The sequence below is a fragment of the Zalophus californianus genome, chromosome 1 (genome assembly GCF_009762305.2).
Source record: "Zalophus californianus isolate mZalCal1 chromosome 1, mZalCal1.pri.v2, whole genome shotgun sequence".
NCBI lineage: Eukaryota > Metazoa > Chordata > Mammalia > Carnivora > Otariidae > Zalophus > Zalophus californianus.
The window spans coordinates 15425087-15442087 of NC_045595.1; the positions used below are offsets into that span (position 1 = coordinate 15425087).

General features: G+C 45.3%; 2 protein-coding genes across 6 annotated transcripts in view; both read left to right on the plus strand.

The window, feature by feature from the left end:
- LARS2 (leucyl-tRNA synthetase 2, mitochondrial) overlaps positions 1-17001 on the plus strand; it is a 149751-nt gene that overhangs the window by 35340 nt on the left and 97410 nt on the right. The gene's annotated exons all lie outside the window — the stretch shown is intronic.
- Positions 1182-1956, plus strand: LOC113917501 (nascent polypeptide-associated complex subunit alpha-like). Its single transcript, XM_035728956.1, has one exon. The coding sequence runs from the start codon at positions 1190-1192 to the stop codon at positions 1835-1837; it is 648 nt and encodes a 215-aa protein (XP_035584849.1). The 5' UTR covers positions 1182-1189; the 3' UTR covers positions 1838-1956.

Genomic DNA, 17001 nt, shown 5'->3' on the forward strand with positions numbered 1-17001 from the left:
GTGGGCTTCACAGGATCCTCCATTTGGGGTCTTACAAGGCCAGCATCATGGCGTTGGCAGAGCTGTGTTCTTTGCTGCATGTTGAGAAGGAATCTGCTTCCTACCTCATTCGGGGTTTGGCTGAGTTTAGTTCCTTGGTGGTTGTAGGACCAGGTGCTAATGTCTTTGCTGGCTATCAGCTGGGGACCAGTGTTTGCTGCTTTGAGGCTGCCCACACTCCTCCTGTGTCCTCCATATGGCTTCTCCAACCCAGTGGTTGGGTCCCTCTCATGCTTCCAGTTCCTCTGACGTCCTCCTTTTGCTGTGTCTCTCTGACTCCAGCCAAAGAAAGGTATCTGCCCTTAACCAGCCTGTGTGATTGATTACGTTGGGCTCACCTGCATAATGTAGGATAATCTCCCTATTTTAACTACCTCTGCAAAATTCTTTTAGCTACTAAACTAACATGTTCACATGTTCGAGGGATTTAGGGAGTGGATATTTTACTGACCACATCCCGATACCATAGGATACCCACAAATTAAGTCTCAGTAGATTTTATTTTTTTTTTATTTTTATTTTTTTTAAGATTTTATTTATTCATGAGAGACAGAGAGAGAGGCAGAGGGAGAAGCAGGCTCCCAAGGAGCAGGGAGCCCAATGCGGGACTCGATCCCAGGACCCTGGGATCATGACCTGAGCCGAAGGCAGACGCTTAACCATCTTAGCCACCCAGGCGCCCTAAGTCTCAGTAGATTTTAAAAGATAGATATCATACAAGGTATTTTTTGTGACTACAGTGGGCTGAAGAGGAAATTAAACAATACATTCTTAAACAACCAGTGACTTAAAGAAATTACGGGGACATTGGAAAATACTTTGAGACAAACGAACAAGGAAACACAACATACCAGTACTTCTGGGATGCAGCAGAAGCAGCACTATGGGGGACATGTGTAACTACATGGGCTAACATCAAAACACAAGAAAGATGTCAAGTCAACAGCCTAACTTCACAACTTAAGGAACCAGAAAAGGGAGAAAAAACTAAATCCAAAGCTAACACAAAGAGGGAAATAATAAAGATTAGAGCAGATATCAGTGAAATAGAGAATAGAAAAACAGCAGAGAAAACCAACAAGACCAAAAGTTGGGTCTTCAGGCTCGCTGTCTTTCTGCTGCCATCTTGGTTCTGCGTTCCCCTCACAAAATGCCTGGTGAAGCCACAGAAACCATCCCTGCTACAGAGCAGGAGTTGCCACAGCCCCACGCTGAGACAGGGTCTGGAACAGAATCTGACAGTGATGAATCAGTACCAGAGCTTGAGGAACAGGATTCCACACAGGCAACCACACAACAGGCCCAGCTGGCAGCAGCTGCTGAAATCGATGAAGAACCAGTCAGTAAAGCAAAACAGAGCTGGAGTGAAAAGAAGGCACAGAAGGCTATGTCCAAACTGGGTCTTCGACAGGTTACAGGGGTTACAAGAGTCACTATCCGGAAATCTAAGAATATCCTCTTTGTCATCACAAAACCAGATGTCTACAAGAGCCCAGCTTCAGATACCTACATAGTTTTTGGGGAAGCCAAGATCAAGGATTTATCTCAGCAAGTACAACTAGCAGCTGCTGAGAAATTCAAAGTTCAAGGTGAAGCTGTCTCAAACATTCAAGAAAACACACAGACTCCAACTGTACAAGAGGAGAGTGAAGAAGAAGAGGTTGATGAAACCGGTGTAGAAGTTAAGGACATAGAATTGGTCATGTCACAAGAAAATGTGTCAAGAGCAAAGGCAGTCCGAGCCCTGAAGAACAACAGTAATGATATTGTAAATGCTATTATGGAATTAACAATGTAACCATCTGAAAACGAGGACTTTTTTTGGTGTTTCAAAAGAATAACTGCAGCTTGGTTTGAAATTTGTACTGTTTCTATCATTAATAAAGTTATGGCTTCTTGTTGGATGAAAAAAAAAAAGTTGGGTCTTCAAAAAGATCAAGAAAATTGACAAACCGTTGCCTAGAATTGACTTAAGAAAGAAAAAGACTCCAATTACTAAAATAGGAGAATATAGATGAAATGGTTAAATTCCTAGAAACAAAATCTGCCAAAACCTGAATCACAAAGAACTAGGAAATCTGAATAGACCTGTGACTCTGAAGGAGATTGAATCAGTCATCAAGAATCTTCCAACAAAGAAAAGCCCTGGACTGGATGGCTTCACTGCTGCATTCTGCCTGCATGACGTGCAGAAGGGGCCCAACCACAGGAGCTTTTGTCCTGATGGAACTGGAATGGGCCACTCTTCTGGCCGATTTATCATCCCAGAAGCTCATCAAATCCCGTTGTTCAAGAGTTTTTATGGAGCTTAATCTCCAGCTCCCCCCATCCCATCTCTTCCTTTCCAGAGGTTGGCAGGTGTGGCTGAAAGTCCTAGTCCTCCATTTGTCTTTCTGCTGACCATGCCCATCCTGAGCCTATCTAGGGGCCCCTCCCTAAGTCACCTCAGGTATGCCCCAAAGGGGTCCTTTTGAATGACCAAAAAAACCCCTCCTATCAGGAAATTCTAAGGATTTTTGGAGCCTTGCGCCAATAATGAGGATGGAAATGTTATACACATATATTTCTTATTATATCATAGATTTCAATTCTTGAGGTTTGTTTCACAGCCCAGAATATGATCTGTCTTGGCATCTGTTTTGAGAATAATGTGGATTTGGCTGTTTGGGGGTAGAGTGTTCTATAAATGTCAATTAGGTTCTGTTGGGTGATGTTGCATGCTAACTCCTGTCTAGTTCTGTCATTCATTCTGAGGGAGATATTGAAGTCTTCAGCTGTAATTGTGGATTTTTCCATTCTCCTCTCAGTTGCTTCACATATTTTACAGTTCTGCTGTTTGGTGCATATACATTTAGGATTGCTGTGTCTTCTTGGTGATTTACCCTTTTATCATTATGTGATGTCCCTCTCTGTCACTGGTGATTTTCTTTGCTCTGAATTCTACTTTATGACATTTTACTTTGAAGTACATGAAATATAAATGAAATATACTGATAATATAGCCACTCTTCTTAGTCTGCTTTGTCTTACATTAATAAAGCCTTTCTTCCTTTCTTTTAATTTTTACATGGTATATCTTTTTTAATCCTTTTACTTTCAACCTACTTATAGCATTATATTTGAAGGGAATTTTTTTTTAAACAGAATATAGTCGGTTCTTTTTTTAAAATCAGTTCTGCCAAACTCTGTCTTTTAATTGCTATATTTACATCATTTACATTTAATGTAATTATTGATGGGTTGTGGCTAAATTTTGACATTTTATTTTTTGGTTTCTTTTATTTTTTGTTTCTCTATTTTCTTTTTCTGCCTTCCTATGAATTACTTGAGTGTTTTTAGAGTTCCGTTTAGATTTATCTCTATACTTCCTTGTTTGCTTTGTTTGGTTGTATGTTGTATAGCTTCTTTAGTTGTTGCTTTAGGTATTACATTACATATATAATGTATCACAGTCCATTGGTATGGTCATTTTACCGGTTTGAAATGTAGAAACCTTACTTTACATTCCTTTATTCTTCTCCATTTGTGATATATTCAGAAAACTCAAGAGAAAGAAAGTCTATTGTATTTACCCATATTTTTGCTTCTTTGTTTTTTCTTCATCCCTGATGTTTCAAGATTCCCTTTTTTGGGGCATCTGGGTGGCTCAGTCTGTGGGCAGCTGACTCTTTTTTTTTTTTTTTATGTTATGTTAGTCACCATACATTACATTATTAGTTTTTGATGTAGTGTTCCATGATTCATTGCTTGCGTATAACACCCAGTGCTCCATTCAATACGTGCCCTCCTTAATGCCCATCACTGGGCTATCCCATCCCCCCACCCCCCTCCCCTCTAGAACCCTCAGTTTGTTTCTCAGAGTCCATAGTCTCTCATGGTTCGTCTCCCCCTCCAATTTCCCCCCTTCATTTTTCCCTTCCTACTAGCTTCTTCTTCTTCTTCTTCCCTTTTTTTTTTTTTTAACATATAATGTATTATTTGTTTCAGAGGCACAGGTCTGTGATTCATCAGTCTTACACAATTCACAGTGCTCACCATAGCATATACCCTCCCCAATGTCTGTCACTCAGCCACCCCATCACTCCCACCCCCTACCACTCCAGCAACCCTCAGTTTGTTTCCTGAGATTAAGAATTCCTCATATCAGTGAGATCATATGATACTTATCTTTCTCTGATTGACTTATTTTGCTTAGCATAATACCCTCTAGTTCTATCCCGTTGTTGCAAATGGCAAGATTTAGTGTTTTTTGATGGCTGCGTAATATTCCATTGTGTATATACACCACATCTTCTTTATCCATTCATCTGTTGATGGACATCTTGGCTCTTTCCATAGTTCGACTATTGTGGACATTGCTGCTATAAACATTGGGGTGCGCATACCCCTTCGGATCACTACATTTGTTATCTTTGGGGTAAATACCCAGTTGTGGGCATCTGACTCTTGACCCCAGCTGAGGTCTTAATCTCAGGGTCATAATTTCAAGCCCCACATTGGGCTCCACAGTGGGCATGGAGCCTACTTAAAAAAAAAAAAAATAGATTCCCTTTTTTTATCACTTTCTTTCTCTGTAAAGAACTTCCTTTAGCCCTTCTTTAAGGGTAGTTTTGCTCATGACAAATTCTCTTGATTTTTCTTATTCTGAGAATGTCTTGATTTCCCCTTCATTCTTAAAGGATAATTTCACTGGATATCCAATTTTGGGTTGACAGTTCTTTTCTTTAAGTACTTGAAAAATGTGACACTTCTTTTTGGCCTTTATGGCTTCAGATGAGAAATCTGCTGTCTTTTGAATTTTCTCCCTGTAGCTAATGCATTGTTTCTGTCTGGCTGCTTTCAAGGTTTTCTTCTTCATCTTTAGTTCTTAGACATTTGATTATGATTTGTTTTGGAGTGGATTTCTTTGGATTTATCTTGTTTGGAGTTTCAGTTTCTTGAATATGGAGGTTTATGTTTTTCCAAATTTGAGAATATTTTCACCAACATTTCCTACAATACTTTTTCAGTTCCATTCTCTTTTTTTCTCTAATTTATGAAACTCCAGTGACTTGAATGTTAGGTCTTTTGTTATCACCCCACATGTCCCTGAGGCTTGCTTGCTTGCTTGCTTGCTTTATCTTTTGAGGCTCTATTCATTTTTCTCCAGTCTGTTTTCTCTCTTTTGTTCAGATTAGATAAATTATATTGTACTATCTTCAGGTTCACTCATTCTTTCCTCTGTCCCGTCCATTCTGCTGGTGAGCCTATCCTTTGAGATTTTTATTTCAGTTATTTTTCTAGTTCTAAAATTTCCATTTGGTTCTTCTTATAACTTCTCTTTCTTTGTAGAGATTTTCTGTTTTTTCATTTATTTCAAGTATGTTTATAATTTCCCATTGAAGCTTTCTTATAATGGGTGCTTTAAAATCCTTGTCAGATAATTTTGACAGTCTAGTCATTAAGGTGTTGGCATATGTCAGTTGTCTTTTCTGACTCCGTTTGAGATCTTCCTGGTTCTTGGTATGACTAATGATTTTTTTTATTGGAATATGGACATTTGGAGAATTCTTTTAAGACTCTGGATCTTATTTAAACCTTGTATATTATCAGGAATTCCCTGGTACTGCTCCAGTGGGTAAAAGGGGGGCATTGCCTCTATCTTCTATGTAGATGTGGAGGTCTAGGATCTCTAGGTAGCCATCATCAACACCCTGGGGGATGGAGGACCTCCTTTTACAGCTGGGCAGGGGTGGGAGCAGAGGCTCCCCACTAGGCCCCTGCTGATATTGCCCTGATTGGGAAAGGGGACATTGTTACTGTCCCCGTGTGAATGCCACTGACACCATGGAGGGGTGGCCCTGTTACCACGGAGCAGGGACAGACTTCCGGACTCCTCTGACACTATCCTGTCAGGGAGAGGGACTTCATTACTGCTGGTTGTGGTAGAAGTCCAGATACCCGCTGTGGTCTCCACTGTCACCACCAAGCAGGAATGGTCTTTAAAGCCCAGTAAGGGTAGCAGCCCTGGCTCTCCACTAACTTCCTTTGACACCGCCCTGGTGCAGAGTTTGGGTTGCCTTGCTGTAGCCTCCCAAGGTTGTAAGTTTAGGCTCTCCACTAAGCCATTGCTGGCGGGGGTGGGCTGCCATTTTTTCTGTGGTGCTGGCCAGAGTAGGGCAGTTGTCTAGATTTTCTTTCTCGCTGGGCTGTCCCTTCTCTGGTATTCTGGCCCAAGAGAGCAGGCTTTTCTTTTTTCTTTCTTTCTTTTTTTAATTTTTAATTTTTAAAAAAATTTTGGTCTGTACTCCTTGACGTTTCTGGGTTACTGGCTTAGTTAGCTGCCAATCCTGGGACTTACGGGGGCATCAAGAAAATCCATGGAACGCACCACTGTGTCATTCCTCAGGTGCTAAGGTCTTCAACCGCTCTGCCTTCTCTTTTTCATTTTTCAGAGTCTTATGTTGGTTTTATATATGGAATATATATGGTTTTATATATGGAATTTTCAGTTGTACCTAGTGAAAAGAAAGGGAAAAAGTACATCTATGACATCATCCCAGAAGAGGATGGCACGCATAGTTTTAAAAATCCCCCCACCTCCCGTGAGATTCTGATCTGTGCTTCCTTGCTCCTCGCCCTTCCCTTAAAAGTCATTGGACTGAAAGATATTCAAAATAATTTTCTATACTTTTTTCTAAGTTTAGAGTTTTATTTCTCGGTCTGTATCACATGTGACAGGTTTCAAGCTGTGACAGGTTTCCACTACTCATTGCTTATGGAGCTTGCAGGCGGCAGAACAGCTCATTTTGCACACTGCTGTCACTGTTTTGCATCCGTGGAATTGATGAATTGATATTTCCTCTTCCTCTGGATCCATGCCCGTGTCTAACAAATAGCCTTCAGGGGCGCCTGGGTGGCTCAGTCGTTAGGCATCTGCCTTCAGCTCAGGACGTGATCCCAGCGTCCTGGGATCGAGCCCCAAATCGGGCTCCCTGCTCTGTGGGGAGCCTGCTTCTCCCTCTCCCTCTGCTTGCTGTTCCCCCTGCTTGTGCTCTCTCGCTGTCTCTCTCTGTGTCAGATAAATAAATAAAATCTTTAAAAAACAAAACCAAAAAAAAACCCCAAATAGCCTTCATATTATTCAGGAGGCCTGGAGAACTCGTGTCTCAGAATACCTTTCAGATGACCCTGTCCCGTGAACCCTGAAATTTTCAAAAACGCTGCAGATAAAATTAATGTTCTTTTGTTCCAGAAAAATGGAACAATTGTAGGAGAGCTGGGTTGGCTTGGATAGTTGAAATCCTGGCATCTGCCCAAGTAGACTGATAACAAATTGCAATTCAGACCCATTAGTCTCATCTGTTGTTTAATGGAGGGCTTTCTGTTCCCAACTGTCTAGTTAGAAAAGCTGTCTGTATTGTTAGACGGCCGTGACGAACCCCTTGTCAGCTGGCAAAGGACAATTACCAAGAAATTAAGCAAATTGTTGCTTCTCGTCTGATTATGGATAGTTGTCAGAGTCTTGTGTAGTTTGGAGCAGGAGACAGCTTTCAGGTTCCCATAAAAATGATGGTGCCCGGAAAAGAATGGTCAAGAAAATAGCAAGAAGAAGAGCTCACCGATCAAGCTGATTTTAGTCCGGGAAGACAGTGTGGGCTGCCTTGAGAACTGTAAAGACCACGATTTCCCATCCATTAATCCTCATTCTCTAAATTGGCCTCAAGAGCACATCGAACATGAGCCTTTGAAATTATGTGAGAATTTAGCTGTAGCCCTAGATTTGAAAAACAAGGCCTGCAAGAATAAAACGCGTGCTGCAGAAAAGCACAGTGCCTAGCATTTGTCATTTTCAATTTTCATGAAATGCTCATTTTCAGTCTAAAGTTAGACCCGAGATGAAGGAACATAATTACATAAAAATGAGCTCTTGGACAAATGTTAGGTTCATGATTAATTAATTACCCTGATATTAACACCTGTTCCCTCAACTGCACAAAGGAGGAGAACAGGGAAGGTAGAGCAGGCTAGAGGCAGAAGCTTGGCAAAGGTGGAATTTAACAGATGGAAGGAAGAGGGATGCAAGGAAGTGGCCAGTGAGGCTGAGAAGCCTGGGCGGTGGGAGTCTTGGGGGATGATAGCCTGGGAGGGAGGAAGCGGTGGCCATGTGGTCTTGGCTGGGGACCCCTGTCCAGACCTATAGATGACCCCTGGCCTTTCCCTGTTGATGGGAAAGGTGCACATGAAGTGAAATGAAGCAGAACCCGGTGGCAGGGACAGGTGTGGAGCCCGTACTGCCCCAGGAGTTAGGGTGGTTGGTGGATTGCCTCTCTTTCCCCCTCCGTCAAATGGGAATAAGTAGGGCAGGGGTGAGGAGACAATTCAGAGAAACTTCAGAGAAAGGAGGACAGACCATGAGATGGCCCACTATAGCTGGGCCTTAATCTTCTTAGTGATGGAGGAGGGGCCCTCTCTGTGCCTTCAACCCAGTGCTGATACGTAGCTGGTACCTAGTCAATGTCTGGAGTGATTCAGTGAGTGAACCAACAAACAGAACCTTGACTTGGGTGGAAAATCCATTCTTTCTGCTCTCTTGTACCACCATTTTCTATCACTGTAGCTAATTAGTGAGTCCCTTAGAATAAGGACTGGGTAGTAGATCCTCAGTGAATGTTTTTTCATTGGTGGATCAAATGGGGAAAAAACAGAATTCAGAACCAGCCTTATACCAGGGAGCTGAGAAACTGATCTCAATGGAATTTTTTTTTTTTTTTTGGAAAATTATCATTTGTTTTTGATGTAGAAGTTGCTAATGGAGGTAAACGTGGTTCTTTTTTTGCCTTTGGAAGTTTGGAGATTCTGCATACAGATGTCGTAGAGCTCTTAGTGTGGTATGAACTGGGGTAGTATTTCTCGTGTGAACCCATATTTGGCAAAATTTAGTACGAAGCTAGATTGTGGTTCTAAGAAGAAACATACCACTTTTTAAGAAAGCGTGTTATGTTTAAGAAATTAGCAAGAGCTCTGTCTCAAGGCTTTCTTTTTTAAAAAAAATATAGTGACGGGCGCCTGGGTGGCTCAGTCATTAAGCGTCTGCCTTCAGCTCAGGTCATGATCCCAGGGTCCTGGGATCGAGCCCCGCATCGGGCTCCCTGCTCTGCGGGGAGCCTGCTTCTCCCTCTCCCACTCCCCCTGCTTGTGTTCCTGCTCTTGCTGTGTCTCTCTCTGTCAAATAAATAAATAAAATCTTTAAAAAAATATATAGTGACACTTGAGTACCTGCATTTTGGTATATTTGTTGCTTTAATGAAGATTTATTGAATACCTCCTGTGCACCCATACTGAGCCAGAGAGTGTTGGAAAGATAAGCTGACCCTCTTCAGATAACCTTGATCCTCACAACATTTTCCAGATGAGGAAAGTGAGGCCCAGGGAGGTGAGCCATTTGTCCAGGGTCCCCAGCGAGTCCAGAGCAGACCCATGGACAGAGACCAGTGCTCAGAGCCCCGTCTTCAGCTTGCCAGCCCCTCCGTTGCTCTCCACCTGCCCTCAGACAGGGAAGATGGGAAGATGAACAAAACTTGGGGACTTAAATCACGGGGGCAAAAAGTCTGTGTTAGGTCCTAAAAGAGGGACATGGACTCGGCATTCTGCACCGAGTCAGGTGGGAGCATGGAGCACTGGGCCTCCCTGTCATTCCTCCCGTGGCCTGGACAGCAGACCACTTGTCCCCCCACACTGTGGGGAGGGGAGCTTGGTGATTCTGGAATACCCTCAGGGCTCCACCTTCTCATCTTCATGCTGAACATTTGCCAATTGTATTACCTACATTTTCTCATTTAGTCCTTGCGTCCATCCCAGGATTTGGTCCAATTAGTGACCCCTTTTTACAAATGTAGTGGTTATCTCTTGCTGCATAACAAACTGTTCCCAAACTTAGTGGCTTTACAGAGTCAGCATGTGTGTCTTCACAGTTTCTGTGGGATAGGAATCCAGGCCTGGCACAGCTGGGTACCCCAGCACAGGGTCCCTCGTAAGGATGTCACCAAGGCGGAAGTGTCGTCAAGAACTGTCAAACTGTAGGCTGATTCCAAGTAGTATTGGGTCACTATGAAATCAGGGAAGTTTAGAAAAACTGATTATAATTTTAAGAAAGTCACCCATGCTCAGTGTCATCCTTAGGCAACCCAGTATGTATTTATACGTTGCCTTCTTTTTTTCCTGATGCTCTTTTTATTTTTTCATTATATAATTAAAACCATAAAATATAGTCAGTTTTGTATCAAGTAGGTCATTAAACATTTATACAGTGTTTACATAAGTTAAGGGTATAGTATTTAAGCCATTTCATTCGATCTAGCTTTAGTGCACATTGTACAAATATTCAAATAGAAAGACAACTGTGTAAACTTTTGTCACACAGGTTTAAGTGTATGTGGTATGTGTTTGGTTCACACAGCTCTCCCTGCTTTGAAAACACCCGGCATGCCCGTCTTACAAAAGTCGAGGTGAGGGGCGCCTGGGGGGCTCAGTCATTAAGCGTCTGCCTTCAGCTCGGGTTGTGATCCCAGGGTCCTGGGATTGAGCCCCACATCGGGCTCCCTGCTCAGCAGGAAGCCTGCTTCTCCCTCTCTCCCTCTCCCCTTGCTTGTGTTCCCTCTCTTGCTGTTTCTCTCCCTGTCAAATAAATAAATAAAATCTTTAAAAAAAAATAAAAGTCAAGGTGACTTTGAGAGGAGGAAATCATTTGTAGAGGTGCAGATCCTAAGTCACTCAGACCCATGTTTGGATCCTAATTGTGCCTCCCCCTAGCCAGGTGACCCTAAACAAGTTACTCCGAGGCTCCGTTCTCTGATCTGTAAAATGATGTTGTATTCATTCAACAGCCACTTACTTAACATCCATTGTACCAGGTAGTGTTCTAGGCACTCGGAATGTATCAGTGGGAGGAAAAAAGACAAAACCCTTTCTTTCACGGAGGAACCTTGAAACCAGTACACTAGGAATGGGGGGGAGACAGAGGCAATAAACATAACAGATAAGTAATAATAAAGTACATTAGAAGGTCGTAAGTGCTATGGAAAGAAAAAAAAGTAGGAAAGGGTAAGAGCAGTCAGAGGATGGGGGGTGTAAATTGCAGTTTTAAACAGGGAGCTCAAGCCCACATTTGATAACCAGAGTAGCTGACTCCCGGGATCATAGTAAGAACTAAATGAGATGCTTCTAAAGGGCCAACACCGAGTGCAGCGCTTGGTCAGTGCCTGGGAAGTGCTCATTATCGTTAGTCTACTGCTGTTGTTTTTGCTCAAAGCATATTCACCCCGGTGTCCCTTTCTGGAGCAGTGCCCCAGCTCCTTCCTTCTGCTTGATTTACCCAGACCTCCCGGGAGCATGTGTTTGAGTCAGTCCAGGTGCAGCTGGGCAAAGCCAGGGTGTATGTCTCAAGGCGCCGCATCACTCCCCGATGTCCCTTTGAGTTGAGAGACCTGAGTTCCAAGGTCCCTTCTGCCCCCTCCCACCCTGCCCCCCGCCTGAGCTGGGCAGCCTTGGGCGCTGCCCCCTCCCCCCACCCCGGCCAAGTGCAGGTTCCTCGTGTGTTAAGCAGTGTGCACAGACAGCGCCTGCCCCCACAGAGCTGCTGTGGGGAGGGCGACGAGAGTAGGGGGGAAGAGCAGTGTGGGGGCCCAGAGCCGCGGAGAGACGTGTCCCGTCACCTGCTAAGGAGGACCGGAGGCCAGGGCTGTGCTGCGCCATCTGCCTTCACTTTCTCTGCACCCCCCTCCTGCCCAGGGTCCCCCTTAGGGGCATCCAACTGAGGATTTAGACATCTTTCTCCTTACCCTCTTCCCCTGAAGCCTAAGGGGAGGGCCAGGCCACCGTCGTCGGTTTTCTGCAGCCTCCCCTCCAGGAAGCATTTCTCCTCGGGACAGAGAAACGAGCTGTCGGAGGGTCTGGCGTTTTTTGTAAGCAGCTGACCACAGAGCATAGGTAGTTACCCGGTCAGGGTGCTGTGTGTGTTGTTAGAGAGGTGGGTTTCAGGTGGTTCTTTCTTATTGTTTCCTGACTGCGTTTTGTCTGGGGAAGACAGGGAGGGTGAGGACTCCCTGTGAGAAGGGAGTGAGTCCGTGCTGGGTGGGACAGGGATCCAGGCCACCTGTCAGCGCGGGGTGCTGGGGACCTTGTTAGAAATCACGTATCGGGGCGCCTGGGTGGCTCAGTTGGTTAAGCGACTGCCTTCAGCTCAGGTCATGATCCCAGGGTCCTGGGATCGAGCCCCGCATCGGGCTCCCTGCTCCGCGGGAAGCCTGCTTCTCCCTCTGACCCTCCCCCTGCTTGTGTTCCCTCTCTCGTTGTCTCTCTCTCTGTCAATTAAATAAATAAATAAAATCTTTAAAAAAAAAAAAGAAATCACATATCGACTCAGCTGGGCTCTGGGCTCCTGTCGAAGCCCAGTTGAGTTCTGTGAAGACACAAGGGCAGGACCGGATCCTGCTGCTGATGCAGTATTTGGGAGAGAGGTGTATTTGGGGGAACCTCTTTGCAGTGGTTCTCAACCCTGCCTGCTCGTGACATTTCCGGGGGTGGGGTGAGACCCAGGCACCAGGAACTTCTACAGCTCCGCTCCAAGGTGCCACCAAGTTTGAGAGCCAGTGCTAAGTTTAGAGGACTTAGTGTGGGGGTGGCTGTTAATGTCCCATTCCGGCAGATTTTCTCCCTCTTCCTTCTTCCAACACAGCAGGTGCACAAAGCTGTGGACTGGAACCTTGAACCAGCCCCAGTGAGGAACATCTGATGCAGCCTGGATTTTTTTTTTTTTTTGTCTTCAGTTGCACAATATGAATCCTGAGGTCTGCTTCTGTGTCCTTTGAGCTATGCTGTGTTTTCAGAGCCCCTTCCCTTTAGGATTGGAGAACCTGAGATGAAATAAAAGACAAGGTCATTACCATATGTTTCCTTTGGATCCGATGCAATAAGGAACAGATGACAAAAATGCACGGTACAGAAGATCAGTTTTAAAAAAGGGACTCGAGCACCTTTGTCCTCTATTTCCAGGCTTCATTGTTTTGAAGGCAGGAGGCTCACAGTGAGACCGGGGAGAGGTGGCTGATGCCTTGCCACTGGAAACGGCGATTGCTCACCTTTCTTACCGTATTTATCTCCCAGTGTATGGGGCTGCTGAATGGCTGACTTAATAAACACGGAGCCTCAGGTTGTTGTTTTATTGTGTTTAATCCTGATAGCGAACCCGACTGTGGTGAGGCTGTAAGGCAAATTAAATGCATGATGGCTTTGAGTGATGTTAGCTGTTCTGTGATCTGGGACCAGTCTCTGTCAGAGATGCCAGGGAACCACGGAACAAAGACCCAAGTCAATCCTGCCAGAGCAGAGAGGTGTTGGGGAGGTGACTTACCTGGCTCTCCCTGCCTGGGTATACGTGTGTGTGTGTGTGTGTGCACCAGAGGTGACGGACAGAACGGCCTTGTATGGAGGTCTCCCTCCAGATCATGTGTTTGGTCCTTCCGTCATAAACACCATCTCTTTGTAGTGAGAAGGCCAGTATTTGGGAAGGGATAGTGATGCTAAGTGACCATGAGTTAGGTCCTTTGCTCTCCCTTTTGCCTTGTCCCAGTGGTCTGCCTCTGAGTGTGTGACAAGGAAGCCGGCCTGACTGCTCCGTGACACACTGTGGGCCCAGCCAAGGGAAGTAGCCCGGCGATCCCTCCTACGTGGCCGTACAGGCTCTGTATACATTATTGCATTTGTCCTTACGACACCCGCTCAGATGGGCTTCATTACCCCAGTTTTCTAGACGGAGGACACTTGGCTAGGGCCACAAAGCTAACGATGATATTAGGACTTGAACCCGAGTCAGTCAACCCCAACGTGGAATGTCTTTCCTGTAGATCACACTCTCTCCAAGTCTTCGTGGACTGAGGAGCGTGAGCCCGAGGAGGCCTCAGTGAGGTACCCAGAAGGTGACTGACTGCCCCTGTTCTTCCTTCACAGACCAAATGCTGTTTCATGTCAGGGACAGTAAAGTTGGCTCAGCCTCCTTAGGCTTCATCATGGCCCGATCGGTGTGCTGTGGGAACCCCTAGCAAGGCCGGCTCAGTTATGAACTTGAGCGGTCAGTGAGGTATGAATGGCAGATCTCAAAGGATGACATGTTGAGCCTCACTTGTGTTCTGAGGGAGCTCACCTTCTGTGTTGGGCTCCGTGTTTGGCTGTGAGTGTGCAAAATATTTTTCATGCTAAAAACCTGGCATTGTAAAATGTAGCATTGCAGTGCGGAGGAATGATGCTAGTTGAGATCCCAGATTCATAAATTCAGCCTCTTGACAGCTAGGTTGTGCTTTCTGGAGTTCAGGGGGATATAAAAGTCGACACCTTTATATAGATCTATGTGGCGTTCGGCTGAATTGCTGTTGCTTTTGGAGCGATAACTTCGAATTGCTTGGTTTTGTTTTAAAAACCAGTCTATAGCAACGTGGGTGTTGGCTTATTTGGAAAGCAGGGGAATGAAGAGGGATTTGGAAGACAGTGCACATCCTTCGCTTGACTTCTCTGGTGGTCTCGTGGAGGGGTCTCACCAGGTTGGCACTACCCCACAGCTTGTGGTCAGCCGTGGGCAACAGAGCCACGGACACAGGGCTCCACCTTGGGGTCACCAGCAGGGCTGGGCCTGGCAGGGGCCGGATTCCAACGGACGCTGTTTAAACTCTGATTTGTTCAACAGCTCTCTCGTGGGAGGGGGATGACCTGATGTGGCATCAGAAAAACTCATATGCTTCTCTGACTTCAAAATAGGAAAAATTTATTACATGAAGGTATCATGTGAGATTCTCCAAGTCAGACAATGACTTGTAGGCATATGACACGATTGAAAATTTAGGTAGTAAAATCGATCTCCCATTTCCCAGTAGCACTTTGTGTGCAGAACAGAGTTCCAGGATTGCAGCTGCAACACCGCCAGGCTTGACAAGCCTCCCCTCCAGTTGGTCTCGGAGTTGGTAGAAGGGTGAGGAGGTTGCGTCCCCTGGCATTTCTGCGTAACCCTGCAAGACGTCCCCAGCAGAGATGCCATCACACCAGCTGGAGAAGGAATTCTAAGTTAACTTACTTGGGTTTCCACTTGTGTGGTATTTTATGGAATGCCTTCCAGAGAGTTGTTCTGTTCGCTCTCCCTTTATCTGCCTGCAGTCACAGACTCAAAAACTAAAAAGATCAAAACCAGGGCACCTGGGTGGCTCGGTCGGTTAAACGTCGGCCTTTGGCTCAGGTCATGATCCTGAGGTCCTGGAATCGAGTCCCGCCTCTCCCTCTCCCGCTCCCCCAGCTTGTGTTCTCTCTTGATCTCTCTCTCTCCGACAGATAAAAATCTTTAAAAAAATAAATAAAGAGATCAAAACCCTTCAAGCAGGGTTTCTCCCCCTTGCTACTAGTGACATTTGGGGCAAATAGTTTTTTGTTCTAGGGGCTGTCTTGTGCATCGTAGGGTAGCACCACCACTATGTAGTGACAGAGATGTCTCCGCGCATTACCAGATGCCCCTGGGGAGAGGATGTTCTGCGTTGAGAACCCTTTTCTTAGGGAAAGGAAGGAAGAAGGACCGTTAACATCTTTGTGTGTGCAGCCCCCCCCCCCCCCCAAGCAAGACCTTTGTCCACAGGGCTGGGTTTTGAGTAAATCGTTCCCCAGACATGGAATTTCTAGCCACTTGACAAAAGTTAAGACTTTTAAGCAGTTTAATTTCAGAAAGATGTCTTTGATGATTGGTACTGAGATGAGGCATTAGAAGACCAGAAATAGCTCTTTTGGTTTTTGGGAGTTTTTCAAAGTTAGCAAATCAAGAGAGGTTCCAGAAGGGTTCTATGACTTTTTCGGGAAATGCATTTCTGAGCAGGGTCGATCTCGGACCACGTTTATGGTTCTTATGGGACTGGCTCCTGTCTGCTCTGGCATCTCTTCACGGGTAGAGTGGACAGTACTGAAGGTGCTGGCTGGGCCCTGTGTGCAGCAGATGCGAGGAAAGGGGCAGCGGCATCCCCTGCCTCCTCTGGGCAGGCCGCTCAGGCACGGCAGCCTGGGGGCAGGTGAATGAACGTACATTGAAATCAAACTGTCAGGAGTGGATAATGGTCCTTGGAGCAGTGGTTTTCAAACGGTGCTCTGTTAAAGCAGCTGATATTACTCTTTCTTCAAACAATACGTGCAGAAACCCAATATAAAGAAAACGGGTCAGAGCCAAGTTTGAGGCCAGGGTGCAAGAAGGAGACCCACAGTCCCCCCATCCCTCACCTCATCTCGCCTCGCCTCACCTCGCCTCGCCTCGCCTCGCCTCGCCTCGCCTCGCCTCGCCTCACCTCACTTCCAGGGAGAAGGCACTTTGCATTATCCATCTGACTGAAAGTAGGCTAATGCTTGGTTGGGTAACGATCTTTTGCTTTTTCTTTTTTTCCTGACTGGATCTAGCATTGTTTTTTTCTATTTTAGGTTAAAGTGGTTTTCAAAACCATAATCCAAGATGGATATAATCTGTTCCATTGCTGTTTAATTTTTCTCTCAATACAGAGGCAGATTCAGGGGCTGAGAACATACACACGTACATACATATATATATGTTCATTTGAAGTATTTTGATATTCTCTTATGAAAAACTTAAATATATAGAAAAATAGAGAAAAGAGAACTCCCCCCGCCCCGCCCCATGTAACCTACTCTGGGTTTTGTTAGAAAATGGGAGTTCTTAAGTGGCCTCTCTGGGAAACTGGGGAAAATGATTTAGTTCTGTGCTTTGCCTGCAAGGGCTGGGGGTGGGCAGGTAGCCGGTAGAGAAAAGATAAGGAAATCTCAGAAGGTGAATTTGAAGGTTTGGGGGAACCAAGCCCGCCCATTGTGTGGTGGTCCCATTCTTGAGCTGGCAAAGTGCTTGGTGCATGACGCCCCTGCAGACCTGGGGTCCTGAGCCCTCGGGAGCTGTGT